This window comes from Lampetra planeri, chromosome 22 (assembly GCF_965212315.1).
Source record: "Lampetra planeri chromosome 22, kcLamPlan1.2.h2, whole genome shotgun sequence".
Lineage (NCBI taxonomy): Eukaryota > Metazoa > Chordata > Hyperoartia > Petromyzontiformes > Petromyzontidae > Lampetra > Lampetra planeri.
In genome coordinates this window covers 6,340,913-6,363,178 of record NC_136128.1, presented here as the reverse complement: position 1 = coordinate 6,363,178, position 22,266 = coordinate 6,340,913, and the positions used below count along the sequence as shown (strand labels likewise).

The 22,266-nt window shown below is 45.4% G+C and overlaps 1 protein-coding gene across 1 annotated transcript in view; it reads right to left on the bottom strand.

Moving 5' to 3' along the window:
* Positions 1-22,266, bottom strand: part of LOC144725110 (otoferlin-like) — a 46,145-nt gene that overhangs the window by 8,422 nt on the left and 15,457 nt on the right. The window contains exon 3 of the mRNA XM_078604581.1: positions 5,613-5,701. Coding sequence (XP_078460707.1) covers positions 5,613-5,701 — 89 coding nt within the window. The remainder of the gene's footprint in view (positions 1-5,612; positions 5,702-22,266) is intronic.

Here is a 22,266-nt window from a genome sequence, read left to right as displayed (position 1 = left end):
ACAATTTTCCTTGGCCATAGCAATAAGTAGTCGGTCAAGTCTTTTAAAAAGATCTTTGTGGTCAACATCCTCAAACACACCCATTAAAATGCCCCAAGCAGCTGGATTGTTGAAATTAAAGTGCATTCCAGCATACCACGGCTTCAAGCATGCCGCGGGTGTCCTGCTTTGTCGACTTCCATCATATATTTTAGGCATCTGAAAATCCTGACCATCAGCATGTTTTCTGCCGGCCTAGTCTGCACACGTCAGCAGTTTGACTCCTATACCCACCCAGCCACGTTGACAGGGAAATGGCAAAGCAAGCCATCAGCTGCTGTGCGATGCACGTCACAGGGTAAGCTTAACTGGGAATTGCACCTGCCATTAACTCCACATGTATTGATGGAAAAAAAGGATGATCTTTATGACTTGAATTCGACAATAGTATGTGAATGCACTGTCGAAAGTGAGTAATGTATCATAATATTCAGGGCCTACCTTGGCTCCTCCCACCCTCAACCAGTATATATACACGGACTGTTTTCTTGGAATTTCTCTCACTTGATACAGCTATCGTGCTGTGACGATTCCACCTGAAGACGGAAGCTTGTGTTGCCTCCGAAACGTCGTGATTTTTATTTTATTTTTATCAATTTTAATTTTTTACTTACGTGACTTTACCGAAAAAACCTAAGAATATGAATCCTTGCAGTCACGAAAGCTTCAAATCTAGGAGTAATGTATCGTCATTATGAATTGACCCATATGCTGGAACGCAAGGATTGATCGATGGAATCAATTGCGAGACAGAACAGGAAGGCTCAATCACTGTGATGTAAGACAGATCACTTATCCTACACTCACAGTCCCAGAAGCCAGGGACAAGACGACGCTATGAGTTCAGCACCTTTATTTACTGCAAAGGGCCCCCTTCTTCATACCATCCCGGATAAACCTCTGCTAGGAAAGCGACATTGATACGGTCTTGCTACAACAGAGAGGGTTAGCTGTGCAATGTTTCCTCATGTCGTGACCAATTCAAATGGTATTCCTGGTGCCTTGTGTTTACATACCGCCGTTCAGCACTTACAAATGAAGGTTCACGATGGCTCTTTAAATTAAAGTTGCTAAGCGGATGCACTCAGGTTTGTCATGTAATGTTGTCAGCAACCAACGGCAATGGGAGTAAGTGAGCGTTAACCAGGGAAACCCTGGCATTTTATTTAGTTATTTGTTCTTCTGCCTCACCTCCGATTAGTACCATTGGCTACGTACGGTGCTAACGAAGTTCAAAGCAAAGGCAATGCTGTAACGAATTGACTAACATTCGTAATTGGAGCAATAGCGCTCAAAAAAGGCAGTCACTTGCTGGAGTCAAATTGTCAAGCTATAATTAATTACGTTTAAAACAACCAAGCATCTACCATGTAACATGGCCCAGCAGTATCACGTTTTGCCACGAGTTGCAGAGGTCGATTCCGGTGGTTGCCCTAGTTTTTACTGCGGATGTATTAAAACGTACAAAATAACGGTGCCGTCCGCTTCACGAGTAGTCTATTGTTGTGCCGTTGTCACGGTCAAAATTAGCCAAATGTGCAAAAAATTACCCACAAATGACTCAATTGGGATTATCCGCAGAAACTATTGCCCCCTACTGAAAGCAGCTGGCAGGGCCCCCCTGAAAATATGATGAGACTAAGCGAGGCTTGGCTGAAAAAGTGTAATAATTATAATTAGAAAATAATTCATGAAATATTTAGAGTTTAGAGCGCACACCTGTCCATGAATTTATAATACATTTAGGAATGTCTGTGAGTAAATCCAATGGACTGTATTACGTTTTAAAGTTGAACATTACGTCCAGGCGTTGTTTGTTGATGAATGTGACACCTTATGCCAGCCACCTTTCTGTAACACGATATTCGAACACGGTCAATATTCATGGTCATGGTGTAACGTTTCACACGTGCATGTGAAAGTAGGTTGGCAGAAAACGAAAACAACAAAGGATAAAAGTCCTTTGGGCGTGACACACTATCTCATTATAGAATATCTGTATAAATATGCCTGTTTTGTCATGTTTTACTAATTATAATAAAAGCCTATATGCATACGTAGAAATAAGGTATTTTTGACTTAGCAATGTGTCAGTCAAAAAGGCATCATGTGAAAAGACATTTGACATGTCCTGATTGTTACAGGTAGGTTTCAAAGTTGAACTGTTACGAGTTTTAAATAAACACTAATTATGTTTTAACTAAATTAGAACAAGCCAATTATGGTTTGACATCTAAAGTAAAAAAGGCTTGAGATGCAAAACATGAATAGCTTTACCCCATCTAAAGTTTAAATGTGAGACTGATTGATGTTACAAATGGACCATTTTTTTAAAACTCACACGGAGTTGGCAAGCCCTTTAGAGTAAAGATAAATGCTGCTTAGGACAGACAGAAGAAAGAAAGCATAGCCCGAAGTAGTTTTTATTCTGAAGCATTTACAATAAGTTAAATGTTTAATTTCAAGTGCCTGCCTGTTATGCCGCTAAACGCTTACAACTTACGCTGCTAAATGCCAACAATATCCAGCCCACCAGCTCAAGCATTCAATGTAAGTACGTAATATATATCTATATAAAACAGACACAATATTATAGATAACTTCACATAAACATATCTACCATACAGCTGCAAAAAAACCCCGAAAATGTTGACGCGAATCAACTGCCCAGTTGACTTTGTACAATTCTACACTGGCCAGCCCATGGATGTTGATTTAGTAGTCAAAGGAGCAGTGTTTTCAAATTAATAAAAAAAAACGTCAGAGAAATTGCATGTCACAGGGTGGCACCCGTGCAGGACTAATTTTAAAACATCACCTGCGGTAAAAAAAATAAAAACCCTGCAACAACCACACACACGACACCGATGACACCACCGTAACGATCTTTGCCTCTAAAAATAATATTAGAAACAAGTATGGGCACATGGCAACAGACGACCAATTTCTTTTTTGAGTATACTGTACTGTATTTGTATGGAAGGAAGCTATAGAGTGCCTGGAGACAACCCATGTATATACAGTTATTTTTTTATTTTATCAGGTAAGGCCCACTGAACTATACAGCTCTTTTTCCGATTTAAAGCTTTCGTGACTGCAGGGATTCAGCCGTCCTCAGGTGAAGAACAGGTCTGTCGACAGACAGACAGACAGACAGACCTGTTCTTCACCTGAGGACGGCTGCTTGCGTTGTGGCCGAAACGTCGTGAGAATTATTTTATTATGTTTTATTTTTATTATTTTATTATTTCCATTCTACGTGACTTTACCGAAAGAACCAAGAAGATATAAAGCTCTTTTTCAGAAGCGACCTGGCCACAAATTATAGCTCAATGAAGTGGCTTATGATGTGGAAATGTAGATCAGCCAAATACTGGACTCCAAACGCACATTTCCAAACATGGAGGGAAAAACGAGATGACCTGGATAAAAATCCACGTGACCACGAGGAGAGAGAACACACCAACTCCAAATATACAGCAGCAGGCGTCAGGGCCAGGATCAAACCCACCACCTCCTGTACACCAGGCGAGGCAGTCAACAACTCGCCACTCAAACTCAATGTAGATAGAGCAGAGACGCACACTGTGTCCCACGGGGGGACATGCCCATCACACTTCAGGCTTCAAATTCCATCTCATCCAACAACCTCACCTACGAGTTGCTGCATTGTAAAGACTTGCACCAGCAAACCCAATTTGCAGGTTAAACGTGGATAACAAATGTTCCAAGTGCGCTTGCACGCTTTGGACGTTCGATTTCCACGCGACCAAGAAGCACACCACGCGGTGCTATTGCCGGCACGGCTGGCAAAATGTGTGTGGGCGAGGGCAATCTTGGAGAGGCGACAAGCGGTTTTATTAATTTCAATGTTTTACCTACGTGACTTTACCGAAAAAAACCTAAGAATAGGCGACAAGCGGTTTGCCGCACGCCCGACAGACATTGTTCCAGTGCTGACATCGCCTACGTAGCGTAAGTCGCCCCGCCGGCAGCTCCGAGCTGCTGTGAGGAATTTGCACGAGAGATTGAATGGTAGCGACGCACGGGGGGGGGGGTGACAAATGTGTCGTTTGTGCCACGTGTTTGTCCCACAGACGCAGGCATCCTCAGGGCTGTCTTTTCAAACGAAACAAAAACATTATTTGACCAGATAAGGCCCACTGATCTATGTAGCTCTTTTCGATTTAAAGCTTTCGTGACTGCAGGGATTTATCTTCTTGGTTCTTTCGGTAAAGTCACGTAGAAGGGACATAATAAAATAATAAAAAAGCAAACATAATAAAATTCTTATTTTATTATGTTTCCTTTTTTTATTTTATTATTTCCCTTCTACGTGACTTTACCGAAAGAACTAAGAAGACTACGTAGCTCTTTTTCAGAAGTAACCTGGCCACAAATGGTAGCCCAGTGAAGTTGGTTATCATGTGGAAAATTATAGCAACCAAATACTCTGAAGGCATGTTTCTAAATGTGGAGGGAAAAGCCGAAGGACCCGGAGATAAATCCACGAGACGACGGGGAGAGAGACACACGCAAACTCCAAATATACAACAGCAGGCGTCAGGGTCGGGATCGAACCAACGACCTCCTGTATACCAGGCGAGGTAGTTAACACCTCATAGTCACCGTGATGATGATGAGAGAGAGACACGCAAACTCCAAATATACAACAGCAGGCGTCAGGGTCGGGATCGAACCAACGACCTCCTGTATACCAGGCGAGGTAGTTAACATCTCATAGTCACCGTGATGATGATGAGAGAGAGACACGCAAACTCCAAATGTACAGCAGCAGGCGTCACGGTCGGGATCGAACCAACGACCTCCTGTATACCAGGCGAGGTAGTTAACATCTCATAGTCACCGTGATGATGATGAGAGAGAGACACGCAAACTCCAAATATACAGCAGCAGGCGTCAGGGTCGGGATCGAACCAACGACCTCTTGTATACCAGGCGAGGTAGTTAACATCTCGCCACTGCGGCGCCCAAATCGCACTCCCCCCCACCCCATCCCACAGTTCGTGACTTCCACGCAGGCGACCGCGCTGCATGTTAAATGGTAATGCCACAACGAGCTCAACTTCGCAAAGTGATGCTCTGCACACAGCAAGACATTGCTGCAAATCGTAAGTGTCATGGGTTTAACCAGACGAGATGACTGGCAGATGCAAGCACGCAAGCGAACAACAACAACAACAATTGCCATTCGCGGCGAAGTGGCGGTAACGTCACCGTGGCGTTTGCGTCAGGCTAGGTGCACTTTGAGGCCAAGTGAATTGTTGAAAGCTCACTGACAGGAGGTCACGAGACAGACCCAGGTGCCATGGGTCGACTGACTGAGATGACTGGCAGATGCACCACCTGTGCTCCCTACTGTGCCAACTCGCTGCCTTTTAGCAACCCAGTACTCGCCATTGTGAGCATCACTCATCTGCCATCCGCTGTTGTTGGAGGGTGACTGTTTCCAACTGCAGAGTAGCGTCCTTCACGAGTCTCCTCCGTAGAGGCCGATCTTGACACTGCTCGTACCAAGCAAACACACGCATCTATACATGCACAACTTCTACCTTTTAGAGAGTAGCTTGCCATGATTGTAAACTTGGACTTCCAAGGTTTCACTTCCATTGATTGCAGTGGCCAGGGGCCAGCGGAATATCTGCGGAAACAAAGGAGACATCACATCAAGCACAGTCAGCGGAGTCTGTAGTGGGGCACCACACAGGCCAAGATGACCCAAGCAATAGATTCAGTATGAAAAAATAAGAATAGGTTTGACCCTTTCTGACAATAAAACAGGTATTAAGATTTCGATTTAAAGCTTTCGTGACTGCAGGGATTCATATTCCTGGTTCTTATTATTTCCCTTCTACGTGACTTTACCGAAAGAACCAAGAATAGGTATTGAGATGTTCAAACACCAAATATAAACCTTTGGCAAGGAATCAAGTCTGCATTAACAACACGTACTTGTGGTGAACATGCTCTGATAATATATGTATTGTCTTTGAAACTGTTGTTTTTTGTTTACGCCAAAAGGCGCACTGAATGTATGTTTCAATACATTCAGCGTGGGAGCGCAGGCGATAGCCCAGGGCATTGGGGAACTTTGATTACACTGGTCAACACACTTTTTCTGGCATAAGGTATTCCAACGGTTTTAATGTCATTTTGGGGTGCTGATTCCAAATCTGGTATCAGTTTTGTCTATCACATCAGGTTTTTGAGATATCAAATATTGCATTTTCAATAAAAACGGCAGAAGAAAAATATTAAATAAATGTGGATATCTACATAAAATGATATTATAAACACACTATCCTAAAAATACAGCACCATATTTTAACACTAAAGCAGTCACTGACTAGCAACAACTTGCAATCATAAGTGACAAAGTTAATTTCGGGAAAAATCAATGAAAATGGGGTATGCCGATAGCATAAAAAAGGGATGTGATAGAGCAAATCTGAGATCAGATTTGGAATCAGCACCTTGAAATTAATCAGTGTAATTATCTGCTCGCGAGCACATTTTCTCAGTGTAATTGGAAGGTTTCACGACATCAAATTATCTGTAAATGAGAGAGGACGCTGTTTCCTAGAGTGTGCATGCACGCATTACGATTCGTAAATTCAGCACAAAATAAAACCCCACCATTGAAATGGAAAACGTAAAAATAGATGAAAGGACTAAATTAATAATCGTTATGAAGAATTCAGGTAATTATTCAAATATGGCGAAGACTAAAAATGCAATCACAGTTAGGTTTTTAGCCTATGCTATGTTATTCAACCAGGTGAGATCTCAAGAGACCAGGAAGTTTCACTTGTACGTCATCTTGGGCATTTGTTGGGGGCGATGATTGCTATGTATCATCCCAGTTGAGTATTTGTGGGTCACTTTGGAGGACGGCAAATTTGGAAGCCGACATAATCACACAATGGTCCTTATACGAACGCCGCCGTGGGATATTTAACGTCCACTGTGAAGCAGACGGCGTGCGTTATGGCTATCGCACCTGCGGTAACCAAGGCGGCCGCTGGATTCGAACCGTGAATCTCTGCAACAAGCGGCGAATGTGGCTCTGCTAGGCCACGTCACTGTCTTGAAGCCTTCACATCTACTGGATCAATGTTTTCAGGCAAGCAAAGTCTGAACTGGTTTCAATTTTAAGAAATTCCTAAGTAAATTGTGACATTTCGATTTAAAGCTTTCGTGACTGCAGGGATTCATCTTCTTGGTTCTTTCGGTAGACAGACCTGTTCTCCACCTGAAGACGGCTGCTTGCGTTGTGGCCGAAACGTCGTGAGAATTATTTTATTACGTTTTATTTGTATTATTTTATTATTTTCATTCTACGTGACTTTACCGAAAGAACCAAGAAGATAAATTGTGACATGTTAAATAAAGTCAACTGGGGTTTCGGACGCTATATACTCCACCGTGGGGCCCATTCAGCACAACCCATCAATACACGTAAGTAATCAATCTGTACGTAAATATTGATGTTTTTATTTATCAGTGAAGAACTCCTCCAAGACCGCTCCGCCAATACCAATGAACGGGGTATAATCTGAAAGTCTATTTACGTGATTTATCATGAGGTTTAAAATACCCCAAAACCAATTAACTTAGACCCAAATAAATCGGTTGACGCCTGTATTTGTCGAGTTTGCATGTTCTCCGCCTGGTCGTGTGGATTTTTCTCCGGGTCCTCCAGTTTTCCCCCCTCGACATTTAGAAACAAGCGCTACGACTATTTGGCTGTTATACATTTCCCTACTTCGTTGAGCTATCATCTGTGGCCAGGTCGTTTCTGGACAAGAGCTATACAGCTCAAAGTGGGCCTGACCTGGTGAAATAAAACAATGTGTTTCGTATATTTTATTGGTCGTGCTACACATTAGTCCCATTTCAAATTCATAAGTCAGTGTCGGATTATCCTATGAGCAAAAGTAGCATATGCTACAGGTCCCGCACTTTCAAGGGCCCCGCGCTAAATGCTTTCAAGCTATCAGTTCCGGTTCAGTAATTATGCACTTGCTCTATTATTATAGTACTATACTGCCTTCAACTTTTATGAACTGGGTGTTTAAGGTTTGCGATTTGTCGTATTATTTGGCTGTATAGCAAATGAAAACAATACAATTACTTTTCTATGCAAGTTAAAAATGTACGTGTTTTAATATTGACGTGTTTATTTATTTATTAATTTAGGGCCCCTTTATAACATGTGCTGCAAGCCCCGCACTTGCTTAATCCTTACCTGGTGAAATAAAACAATATGTTTCGTATATTTTATTGGTCATGCTGCCGCTTATTCGCATCTACAACTTACACTATCATGGAATGCAAGTCCCGTTTCAAATTCATGACAGTGGATTTGACGGCACCCCCGGCGTTTGATTTTCGCTCACGAATGCGAAGCGGTGACGTCACTGTCCATCAATGACCTCGCGCCGCCGAGGAGGTTGCAACCTCCAGGGTCAAAAAAAGATGGCCACTCTGGCAAACTGCTAAACCGTTAAACGTAATTGCGCGAAATGTTGTAATAATAATGTCGTAATAGTAATTGTTGTTATTATTATTATACGTACACACACACAAAAAAACAAATATCATGATTGTACTATGCAATTATATTTCACAAGCCTATGACCGAATCACGTGGAATGTGCCCGGTGTCATCAGATGTCAGAAGTTTAATCACGATTGAACCTGGACAAGTGCTTTAAATACTCTTAGGTTTTTTCGGTAAAGTCCCGTAGGTAAAAATAAATAAAATGATAAAAATGATAATATAAATAAAATAAAATAAATCACGTGATTTATTATTTTATTTCTATTATCATTTTTATCATTTTTATTATTTAGTTTTATTTTTACGTACGTGACTTTACCGAAAAAACCTAAGAGTATGAATCCTTGCAGTTATGAAAGCTTCAAATCTAGAAGTGCTTTGATGCGCTGCTGCACCAAGCAGTGGAGGGTTTTGCAGCAAAGCCCATTGTTGCGCTTCGCTATACTCCCATTGTTATATGCTCCCCGCATCCACAACCCCGTAGCACATGGTCAGATAGGCCCCTTCGACCCACAAGGCAAACGGGGAAGGCACTTATCCAGCTAGCAAGTGGTAACCTGGGTTAGAATCCTCCGCACATAATTATAATTAGACTCATTAAATCACCGCAGGGTGAACACTGTCTCTCAAGGTAACTCATTAGTGTTGAATCTCAGCTGGATTCCCACCAGGAGAGCATACACGGCATTACGAGCTGTTACGACTCATTATGTGTAGATGGTGTTACTGGAGTGTTATGGCAATACGCTTCCGTGATCAATTACCAACATAGAAGCATATCATTCTAATTACCTTAAATATATTTTCGTAGTCAGTCTGTGGAATGTTGCGAGAGTATACCAAGTATGTTTATTACAGGTGAATTTGTGTCATTGATGGCACAACAATGTTCAGTTCATCATACGTACATACACACAGACTAAGATCCCCCATAAAGTCTCCATAGACTTTTGGTGCAAGTGCTGTTAGCGAGCACCTATGAGGCTGATTCGACCTGAGGAAGACCTAAGAGCGGTTTAGATAATCATCAAGGGTGTTGGCCTGTGCAGATTTGTAGGTCACAACCGCCCAAACACAATCACACATATAAACAAAGACCTCCATGTTAGCTAGGCTGGTATGTTTGGGTAAATACACCTTGTACACACCTATCATACTGTGCCACATTTGTCTCCGCCATTGCTGTTCATTAGTCAACAGCCTTACGTATAAACTATTTTAGGCTGAGCCGACCTAGTGAGGTTCATGTTCGGAATGGAACTGAATGTAGGTCTTTGATGTTGCACACTCGAAATGAAGGACGTTGGGCAGGTGCTCCAAATCGAGGGCAAACACATTTATTGTGGTTAATCTGTAGAATGCAACAGCACATGGTGTCACACACACAGCAATCTTCACCGAGTCGCCATTAACCACGTGACTGGTGTACACGTCCGGTTAATCATTAACCCTGCCAGCCCCCCCCACAGGCCCAACTCAGTCATCGCATGCTGGTGTACACACGTGTATTGATGTACTGCACAGCACATGAGGACTTTCGATTTAAAGCTTTCGTGACTGCAGGGATTCATCTTCTTGGTTCTTTCGGTAAAGTCACGTAGAAGGGAAATAATAAAATAATAAAAATAAAACATAGTAAAATAATACAAATAAAACATAATAAAAATACAGCATAATAAAATAAGAAAAATAAAACATAATAAAATAATAAAAATAAAACATAATAAAATTATAAAACAATAAAATTTCGATTTAAAGCTTTCGTGATTGCAGGGATTCATCTTCTTGGTTCTTTCGGTAAAGTCACGTAGAAGGGAAATAATAAAATAATACAAATAAAACATAATAAAATAATTCTCACGACGTTTCGGCCACAACGCAAGCAGCCGTCCTTAGGTGAAGAACAGGTCTGTCGGAAAGACAGCGTCTGAATGAACACCACCAAGCTTGGCAGCGTATATTTAAGCTGGGTTGTCAAGGCGCTCTTCCCCCTCCAACCCAGCTTAAATATACGCTGCCAAGCCTGGTGGTGTTCATTCAGACGCTGTCTTTCCGACACCAAGCTTGGCAGCGTATATTTAAGCTGGGTTGTCAAGGCGCTCTTCCCCCTCCAACCCAGCTTAAATATACGCTGCCAAGCCTGGTGGTGTTCATTCAGACGCTGTCTTTCCGACAGACCTGTTCTTCACCTGAGGACGGCTGCTTGCGTTGTGGCCGAAACGTCGTGAGAATGATTTTATTATTATTTTATTATATTATTATTTCCCTTCTACGTGACTTTACCGAAGAAAACCAAGAAGATGAACATGAGGACTTGTTAACAGAGTGGTCCATTCCTAATGTGCCACATTGAGACTGGAGCTCAGTGTCCTGTCACTTTATTGACCGGCCACAAACACGATCACACGCACCCACAGACGCACGCGAAAACTGTCAAAGGAAACGTCTCCCAATGGGGAGAGCAAAGCTGTGCACAACATAAACATTGTATTTTGTGCTGCCAGCATCCCTTCTTACGAGCATTCCGGAGAGCCGGCATCTGTGCTGGTGCTTTGAAACGATATGAGGGGATAATGAAGGCTACAACTTAAAACCTGGCCTCGTTTGAAAGAGATATCTGCAACACGAATGAAATATGTCTCTCATGATGAGCGTGACCCGAGTAAAGAAGGCTCGCTGCCAAGAGAACATTGGCACCATTGGAGAGTTACCAAATAAATGCCGCACCACACAAAACAGGTTTCTGTCCAGTTTTTGTTTTCTCTCTGTCTTCTTGGCAATACCCCAATATTTGAGTTTCATTATGATACTTTTATTATTTTCTTACGCGGTTATGCATAGGCCGGCACCAATGGGCTCACGGAGAAACCTAACACGCATGTAAACTCCATCGCAGCTCTTCTGAGGGAATAATTGATGATGAAGTGGGAAACTTCTCAATGGCATCATTAGGTGCTGGTACTTGGCATTTGTCTTCACTAAATTGGCTCGTGGGACACTTTGATGTTAATAGGCATTTAAAGTTCGATTTTAAGCTTTCGTGACTGCAGGGATTCATCTTCTTGGTTCTTTCGGTAAAGTCACGTAGAAGGGAAGTAATAAAATAATAAAAATAAAACATAATAAAATAAAATAATTCTCACGACGTTTCGGCTACAACGCAAGCAGCCGTCTTCAGGTGAAGAATGAGACACTACCAAGCTAGGAGCTTATATATAAGCTGGGTTGGAGGTGGAAGAGCGCGTTAAAAAAAAGAATGTGCATATGAATATGCTAAATTCCTCTTCATATGCACATTCTTTTATTTGTTAAGGCGCTCTTCCACCTCCAACCCAGCTTATATATAAGCTCCTAGCTTGGTAGTGTCTCATTCTTCACCTGAAGACGGCTGCTTGCGTTGTAGCCGAAACGTCGTGAGAATTATTTTATTTTATTATGTTTTATTTTTATTATTTTATTACTTCCCTTCTACGTGACTTTACCGAAAGAACCAAGAAGGTTAATAGGCATGTTACTACTCATCAATTAACATTGGATTGAAAGCTCACGATAGATGTATTACATAGAGAGTCTCAGAATCTATTATCACATTAGATGCTTATGCACATTCAGGCTAGGATACTTTACAAAAAAGACGTAACATACGAGACAAACAAAATTTATGAGATGCCAATGTCACCCAATGCCACGTGACGTAGCTTTGGAAAGAAAAGCACAGAAATTACTCTTTGGTTCTTTCGGTAAAGTCACGTATAAAGATAAAATAAGAAATTAAATACTAGCATACAGAATTTTTTTTAATTAATTAATTATTTTGTCTTTATGCGTGACTTTACCGAAAAAACCAAAGAGTTATTCCTGCAGTCGCGAAAGCTCCAAATTAAGTTTGAACCACATAAATGACATCACAGAAGTTATTGGAAATACTAAAATTGTCCAAAAATGTTTCATCTAAGTATCAATGTTCTGAAATTTCGAATTAGTCTGATAATTGAGAGGGGGGCAAAACACATCCCTACTGTATAGTAATGTCTGACTCACAACATACTTCTCCATCCCATTCAATCAACTTAAAATGGCATCTACTGAAGTGCTAGAAAGCCATATTTATGGATTATTACATTTCAACATGAACATGTAAATCATGCAAATCTCACTGTTTCCTCGTGGCAAAAACAGAATAAACAACCTGCCTGCAATAGCGGTTACAATAACGCAGGGCGGCTTCTCGCTGCGCCATTTCAAATCTCTAGGTGAATGCCTATTAACCTAAACTTATGAGCCTAACAATGGGCTTGCATAATGTGCATGCATAATGTACATTTATTACCATGTAAATAACCCAACGGGCAATGGACACCCATTGTCATTTGTATGAATTCATTATTCACCACCCCCTTATGTTTCTCCACAAATCTTGCTGTCGCCTGATGAAGCTAGTTGTAATTACTGGCGAAACGTCGTACTCCGATTGTAAATGTTGTAGCTTGGCTATCCAACACACCGGTGTGCTGTACTAATGACGAATTGGCCACGTTCTGTTTACGTTACAACCCTTACTAGTTGGCTGTGTCGGGTGGTGGCGGTTTTAACGATACATTTATATATTTACGCGATCTAACCCAAAAACCTGTATTATGGTGAATACTTGTGTTTTTTTAAGTTGATGCATTCATTCACGTGTTCATACATGTCGTGGGATACATGTCGTGGGATATTGTCAAGGGGGATGGTGCTTGTGCTACATACTGCAGTGACAAAGCGGCTGTGTGTGGCACAGATCCCTCGAGTCAACAATATAGAGTCAGCAACTCACAAAGCTGCGCCACGGAGCCATGGCAAGAGGTGGGAAGGCAGTCTACATTGAATTTGAGGTTCGAGAGGAAGCAATTCCACGTGGTTATACAAGAAAATGTAGGAATGCTCACCTGTGAAAATACAAGTGTATTAAAAGTGCATTACAATTTTCACTGAGGATTTTATTCATAACTAGCTAGGGGTTACAATATGTATGCACCATTTGACTGTAGTAATGTAGTAAACGTCAATCCACGATCATTCATATAGACTTGCCAATCCAACATATGGGCAGTACTTTCATTCAAGTTGCATGCATAATATAGCAAATAATGTTTAATTGCACGGAATGCGTGCGTTCACATTTCTGCCCTAAATGTGACCGCATGCAGCCCTGTGATTACATAACCTGGGCACCACCGTTCACACAAATTGCGATGAAACACTCCAACCCCATTCGCATTTAATTGCGCATCTAGGTTGCAACCGATTGCAACTGTCGGTTGCAATTCATTTTCCTCCGTCTAGAAGCAATGCTTGCACACTGCTCCTTTAGCAGAGATGCACTTTCGCGATGTAGTAATTATGCACGGGGGCGGTGCAATTTTGAGCACACTGAACGCTGTGCTTGATAACCCACATTCAAGTGCCAGCTCCAGCTAACTTCACCACGCTCCGGTGAAGAACGGATTGACAAAAGCTGTTCACTCATATATGAGTACTTTGATGTATGCTCCATTGCAACAACAAAAAAAGCATGAATTTTGATTTAAGGCTTTCGTGACTGCAGGGATTTATCTTCTTGGTTCTGTCGGTAAAGTCACGTAGAAGAGAAATAATAAAATAAAAAAAATTAAACATAATAAAATAAAAATTCTCACGACATTTCGGCCGACGACGTTTCGGCCGACGACGTTTCGGCTGAAACGTCGTGAGAATTTTTATTTAATTGTTTTATTTGTATTATTTTATTATTTCCCTTCTACGTGACTTTATCAAAAGAAACAAGAAAAAAACGCGTGCGTTATTTTTGCATTTCATGTTGACAGCAGCTGGATCAAGTGATGTTTGTGCGTTTAACCAGATGAGAATGCAAGAGACCAGGATAGGAGTCTCATTTGCAAGCGTGGCCTGGGTCATCAAAATCGAAACAGATAAAATACAGCAATGAAGCAACCAAAAATCAGACCCTACATAACTATAAAATGGCTGATGATTAATAAGTTGATCAGAAGCCTGACATCTTCCACCATCGCACGCTTGCTTAATACAATTGCGACTCACAATACACACCCCTGGTTCACTCCGCCTCCACCTTACCCAACATGGGCATTTAGATAATAGCTCACGGTGCATATCTGCGCACCGACATCTGTAATGCGCTGCCACTCGGGTCGGATTGGCGAGTGAGGCGTACACACAGACCCCACTCCTCCCCTCCACCTTCCTTCCAAAAGGTCCTGCGTCGATTTAAGCCCAAATCGACAATGGGGGAGTTCGTGCTGACAATTACCTTTGTTTCGATTTAAAGCTTTCGTGACTGCAGGGATTCATCTTCTTGGTTCTTTCGGTAAAGTCACGTAGAATGGAAATAATACAATAATAAAATAAAACATAATAACAGTGATAATTATTTTATTATGTTTTATTTGTGAGAATTCGTTTATTATGTTTTATTTGTGAGAATTATTTAATTATGTTTTATTTTATTATTTTATTATTTCCATTCTACGTGACTTTATCGAAAGAACCAAGAAGAATTACCTTTGTCTTCTTCCCCGTCGTGAAAACAACATTCCCTTGTTAAATAAAACACTGCCGGTCGCAGAATACGTACACAAGTGTTATTCATGGGTTTAATCAAACCTTATGCAACCTTGATCCTCCAATCTCGTGGAATGTGTTTTATTTATCTAACGTCATGACTGGTTTTCCCTTTACCAAGTACTGTACCGCCGGATGTGAGTGCAGATTTGTGATGACATTGGTGCATTTTGGCTTAACTGTGCAAATTAACTTAATAAAAACAATATTGTGGTTTCATAATTTACAGTCGTATTGAGGGATGGATATGAAACAACAATGACAGCGGATGATCACTTATGGCAGAAGTATGGATGTAAGAGTTGAATATGTTTAAGAAAAGAAGGCTTGCCACACCAGAAACTGGGATGGAACCAACGAAACTGGTCGCATGTTCTCTGGCAGGGAACATCAATCGCAATCACTGTTATATTCAGGCGAGGCCACAAATTTATCTCAACCAGAAAGCCACATGACATTAGTTTCGGAAATCACAACGAATAAAATGACGAGGTGATACATTTTTGTCATTTATATTTGCATGTCTTTGTTAGCTTGCTGGAGGTCAAATGTAGTCGACATGTTGCGTGTTTTAATAAATACTGGGACAAGTATTAATCTGTTTTTTGTAAATCTACGTTTCATTTAAAAATGACTTTGAAACGCAATGGCCTCCTACCTGGTTTTTATATAAAGGTTCGTGATTGACAGATTGATTATTCATTTAGCCAGCCACGGTGTACTTTTGAAAGGTTAGCGTTCCTCCGTGAAGACTGACCTATTGAATAAGGGCTTCCGGTGAGGATGGGCTAGTTTTATGAGATGTGTTGAAGAAAAAAAATAGAACGTGTAAAAAAATGTATTTACACGTATGGGGCCGTCCATGAATGACGTCACGCATCAAGGGGGTCAGACATTTGTGACGATGTGTGACGAGGGGGGGGGGGTCGAGAAATGTGACGTCACATCAAAATGCGAAACTTTAAATAAATCTAGACAACACGTTCTACTTAATCAAATAGTTTTTTTTTATAAATGTTTTCTCCTACAACATCAGAGTGCAGCGCCACATTTAATAGGCACTACAATAACAATAGTTTACAGCAATTTGAAGCATGTTTTTTTTAGAGGGGGGTCTGACTCTTTGTGACGCCATGTGACGATGGGGGGGTGGGTCAAACGTCGTCAAAAATCGCGTGACGTCATTTATGGACGGCTCCTATAGTGTAATACCATTGTAATGCGGGCGTAAGCGACCTTCCGGATGTGACGTCACGGGGAGGCGGAGCCAGGTGACGTGGGTGAAAAGGTTGGGGTCCTTAAGTGGGTAAACCGGAAGGAGAAGTCAGTCGGGGTGTGAATGGAAAAGAGTGGGGCCGCGCGGGCGAACGTGAGGAGGGGGCACCGTTGGCCAGCGGGAGCCAACCCCGGAGAATAGCAGGGAGCTAAAGGGTGGTGAGAAGCTGCGGAGAGTACAGCCAGGAAGGCTGTGGGTTAGAGGCAGCGGTGTGGCTGCAGAGAGTCGCAGGAGCAGGAAGGCTGTGTGTCGGAGGCAGCGGTGTGGCTGCAGAGAGTCGCAGGAGCGACGAAGAGAGAGAGAGAGAGACAGCACGAGGCTGTCAGCGCTGCGGAGTAAGCAAGAGGGAGAAGAGCAGCAGCGATTACAGCCAGGGGGGCTGAGAGTGAGTAACAGCAGCGGAGCTGCTGTGGGGGCTACAGGAGCGACAGAGGCCAACAGAGGGGCTGCTGGTGGAGAAGAGAGAGACATCGGAGTCAGCACTGTGGGGACTGAGCAAAGAGGAGACAGCCGTGTGGGTAATACAGTACGGACCAAATAAAGGACACTGAGCCAGAGATCGTGGTCAAGTCTTTTATTACACTGGTGCCAGAAGTGAAACGGCATGTCGAAGCAAGTGAGGAAGAAGATTACTCCGCCGCCAGCATCAGCTTCATCGTCCGACGACGACGAATTCCCTCCAACCATGGATCCTGCTGGGGTGGTGGAGGAGAGCTCTGCTGAAGCGAGCATGGGGACGGGTGTGGAAGATGTCGGCGCGATGGCGGGGCCGTCAACATCATCGGACGCTGATCAGAGATGGCAACAGATGGCGGTGCAACTGGAGGCACTCAAGGACGTCCTGGCGCAGCTATGTCAACTCGTCACGCCGAGGACGACGGAGGAAGCTGAAGGTGCTCCACGGGCCACCACGTTGCCTGCCCTGCCGCCGCCATTAGCCACGCGGCAAGAAGCCGCCATCTTGCGCGTCCCGCGGCGCCAAACCGCCATCTTGGACACGCCGCGGGCCGACGCCTTTTTGAATTTGCCTCCAGAACAACCAACAATTGAAGAGAACGTGAAGAGGAGTCGGAGTCGCCACCTCACCACAGTTAAGGAATTCTCCATCAGGGGTGATTGGAGCGCTTTCGCCTGCCGATTCTTGGCGGCGGTACGTTCCGCAAGATGGACCGATGCTGAGGCCTTGGAAGTGTTGCCGACTCTACTGGACGATGAATCTGTTCGATTTTTCCGTTCCATAACGGCCGACAAAAAGAAGACCTTATGCGGAGTTTTTGAAGAAATGGCCGACGCTTATGAGCCACCTGACGATGCGCATCGGCGATTCGCTCAACGACAGCGAGCACCCGAGGAATCGCCCGTGGCGTTCAGAGGTGCGGTGCTGGAGCTGGCCATGGCAGCTTATCCGGAGACGCCACAGGACCTGCTCGAGCCTCTCATATTAGGCAAAATGCTGGAGCTGTCTCGGGATCTGGGGATCCCCATGCCTGTGTGTGGGCATGAGAAGCTCACGTCCCGAGCGGCAGCAAAGTGTCTGGATGCGCAGTTTAATCTCCGTCGCTGGAAGCAAGTGGCGGCATGGATGGGTGGGCCCGTCAAGGACGGAGGCGCGATGGGGTGGGACCCCACAAAGGCGGTCTATGTGCTGGATGAGCGGGGTCCTCGGGAGCTGACGGCCGCCTCCTCTCCATGGTCGGGACGCGGAGGCCCTGGTCCGCGCGCTACGCCATCGGAACGGGGCCGCCGGGATGCAAGACCTGCGCTTCGGCGCAACGATGCCGACTGCTTCCGCTGCGGCCGTAGGGGCCATTACGCCAAGGATTGCTGGGCCCGCTTCCCGGGTCCGCCGCAGCGGGAGGTTTCTGTACCGGACAAGACGCCCAAAGACCCTCCGAAACAGGCATGTCGGCACACACCAGACGCCCGGCAAGGCTTTGCACCTCACCCATCACCTTCGTTGCGCGACCCTATTGTTGTTATTCATGATAGGCCATCGACGGGGCCTTGTCGCTCGGTGACGCAGTGGCGCAAATTGGCGCGGAGAGTCGTCGCGGCCGCTACGGGTTCGTCCACTGTACCGGGGTCTATACAAGGGGTGGACGTGCGCATTTTGGTCGACTCTGGAGCGTCTGCGACTATTATATCGGATGTCATTTTCCATCTGTTGGGCATCCCGCCGGGGGCTGTGCGCCCGGTTTATGGGTCGTGCGTCGCTGCGAACGGGGGTAGTATGGGTATCGTGGGCCAGGTGGATGCTAAGATATCTATTGGGGATGTGTCGGCTTCGGGTGTTGTGTTAATATCAAGATCTTTGGCGGTTCCTTGCTTATTAGGCACCGATTTTTTGGCTAGAATGCCCATTTTGATCAAAATCAATGAGAATTGTATTGAATTGCCGGGTGGCCGTCAAATATCATTTCTGCCGTCGCCCTGGGGGCGACCTGCTTCGGCCGTACAGGTGCAGGCGCTGTCCGTCGCATCTGTGGACATCCCACCTGGTTCACAGATGCTTATACCCTTGCGGTATCGGAAGCCCCTGCCTAATCGTCTGGGAGCAGTAGGGGTCTTGTTGTCGCCATCCGCCACGATAACAACAGGATTGGCGTTAGTTGGGGCACAGACCATTGTCCGGCCGGATCAATTACCATTTTTACAGGTGCTTAACGCGGGGGTGGAAAACATCCGTGTTCCGGCCGGTACGGTTGTGGCACATGCCACTACGGCGTTTGCGACGCACGATTGTCCGCATAGCCGGGGAGTGGTCGCGGGTGTTTCCGAGCCGAGGGGTTCGGATAATCGTTGGATTGCTAACTTATGTGACGAAAATTCTTCCCTGTCCGTGGAGCAACGTGATGCGCTGCGTAAATTGTTGTTGACGTATTCGGATGTGTTCAGCTCCGATGATTTGGATCTGGGCCGCACATCGTTGCTTTCCCATCACATTGAGACGGGCAACGCTGCCCCTATTCGATTAAATTCGCATCGGATGAGTCCTGCGGAGCGAGAACACATTCGGGGGGCAGTAGAAGGCATGTTGGCTGCGGACATCATATCGCCATCTAACAGCCCATGGGGCGCTCCTGTGGTCTTGGTTAAGAAAAAGGATGGCAACTTGCGATTTTGTGTTGATTTCCGGAAATTGAATAAGATATCGGTGGCAGATGCGTACCCCCTGCCGCGTATGGACGACTCCCTTGACGCATTGTCGGGGGCTAAGTTCTTTTCCACACTGGACCTCTCTTCAGGATTTTGGCAGCTCCCCCTTGACGAGTCCTCACGGGAGAAAACCGCTTTCCGTACGCCGCAGGGGTTATTTCAATTTAACTGCCTCCCGATGGGATTGAATGCGGCCCCTGCCACATTTCAAAGATTGATGGAGCTCGTTTTGACGGGGTTGCAGTGGGAGACGTGTCTTATATATTTGGACGATATCATTGTCTTCAGCCGCACATTTGAGGAACATTTAACACGGCTGGAGACAGTGTTCACGAGGATGCGCTCTGCGAATTTAAAATTTAAACCAAAGAAATGCCACCTACTGCAACGGTCCGTCCGTTATCTGGGGCACATTGTGAGTGCTGAGGGGGTGTCCACGGATCCGGAAAAGACGGCGTGCGTCCGGGATTGGCCGACTCCGGCCACCGTGGGGGATGTTCGGCGGTTTTTGGGATTTGCCTCGTATTATCGAAGATTTGTGCCGGGGTTTGCGACGATTGCGAGGCCCTTGCATCTCCTTACGGGTAAAGGACGGAAGTTTGTTTGGGGACAGCCGGAAGAGGCGGCCTTTCGGAGTCTGCGTGATCTATTGGCCCCAACATTGGATTATCCCGATTTTGATCGCCCATTCATTCTTGATACGGACGCGAGTGACACAGGTATTGGGGCGGTGTTATCACAGTCTAAAGGGGGTGTAGAGTGCATCGTGGCGTATGGTAGCCGAGTCTTGTCTCCTGCGGAAACTCGCTACTGTGTCACTCGTAGAGAACTTTTGGCGGTTGTTTTTTTCCTACGGCAATTTCGACCGTACCTTTACGGTCGTTCCTTTGTTGTGCGAACGGATCATGCGGCCTTGCAATATGCACTTAAAATGGACCAGCCATCTGGACAGTGGGCACGTTGGTTGGACACGCTACAGGAATTTTCCTTCCAAATTCAACATCGGAAGGGGGTGCGCCATGCGAACGCTGACGCACTTTCCAGATTACCGCGGCGAGCCCCTTGCAAATGTGAGTCGGGGACGCATAGGTGTTCGCCGATTCTAAACCCCCCTCAGCCGCTTACGTTGGCCGTCGAGAAGTCGGATACTCCGATGGAACCGGGACGGACTGACGGGGTTTTGAATCTGCCGCGGTCTGTCTGGATTCGGGAACAGATGATGCATGAGTCGTTGTTGTCCATGCGGAAGCGGTCTACGAGGGACAATGGGAGTCCGAGTTCGGCTGTGGGGCCGCGAACCGCTCTCCGAGATGGTCTGCTTATGTGGCGAGAAGGGGTCCAGGAAAGCTGGCGTGTGGTGGTACCGACGTCTTTGCGATTCGAGTTGATTAGGACTCTCCATTGTGAGACACTCTTACATTTAGGGGTGCAGAAGACTTTGTTGACGTTGCAACGTCATTATTTTTGGCACGGCATGGCGACAGATGTCGTAGGGCACGTGCGCGCGTGCCCTGAGTGCGCCCGACGTAAGCCGCCTAAACATCCTTACGTGCCGCCTCTCCAGTCGATTCAGGTGTCTCGAGTCAATGAATTGGTGGCACTGGACATATTGGGACCCTTCCCACCATCGGCGAGGGGAAATAAATATTTGCTGGTAGGGGTTGAGTATCTCTCCCGTTGGCCAATGGCCTGGCCGTTGCCCGATCAGTCGGCCGCAGCCATCACCGACGCCTTTTTGTTTGGGTACATTATGGATAAGGGGGCGCCTGAGAGACTCCTCACGGACCAGGGCCGAAATTTCTCTTCTAAATTATTGGCGGAAGTGTGCGCAGGCCTTGGGACTAAGAAAATACGGACATCCCCATACCATCCGCAGACGGATGGTATGGTCGAGCGGCTGAACAGGACATTGTCTGCCATGCTTTGCCATACTGTGAGTGAACAGCAATCAGATTGGGATCTGCACATCCCCGGAGTGCTTTCGGCATACAGGATGACGCCTCATGCGGCTACAGGGTATTCGCCGTTTTACCTTATGTATGGTCGGGAAAACGTGCCTCCGGTGGATGTGCAATTGGGTACTGGGGTGAAGGGACCTCGTAAACCACTTCCTGAATACATTCAGGACACGGTTCGCCGGGTCACGGAGGCGCGGGAAAATGCCCGCGTAGCTACGGCCAAAGCCCAGGCCCGGAACGAGCGGTATGCTCGGCGGTCCGAGGGGGAGTGCCCCTGGAAGGTTGGAGACCTGGCCTGGCTCCATTGCCCGCAGGTGCGGCCGGGGACCTCTCCTAAATTGCACAAACCTTGGCATGGTCCTGTGCGCCTCATTGAGGTTCCCAATCCACAGTCGGCGCGCGTTCAGATTGGTTCTCGCCGATGGTTTGTTCATACGTCGCGGTTGAAACCATATGTTGCTCCCCTACGTGATGCGTCATCTCCCAATGTTGCCTTGCCGGGGTCTGTTGCCGCCGACTCTCCCCTGCCTGCGTCCACTGATCTTGCTAGAGCGCCTGTCGTACCTGTTCCAGACAGGGCGGCCGTGAAACCGAGGGGGACGAGGTGCCCTGCTCGGAGGGCGCCTGCCAGC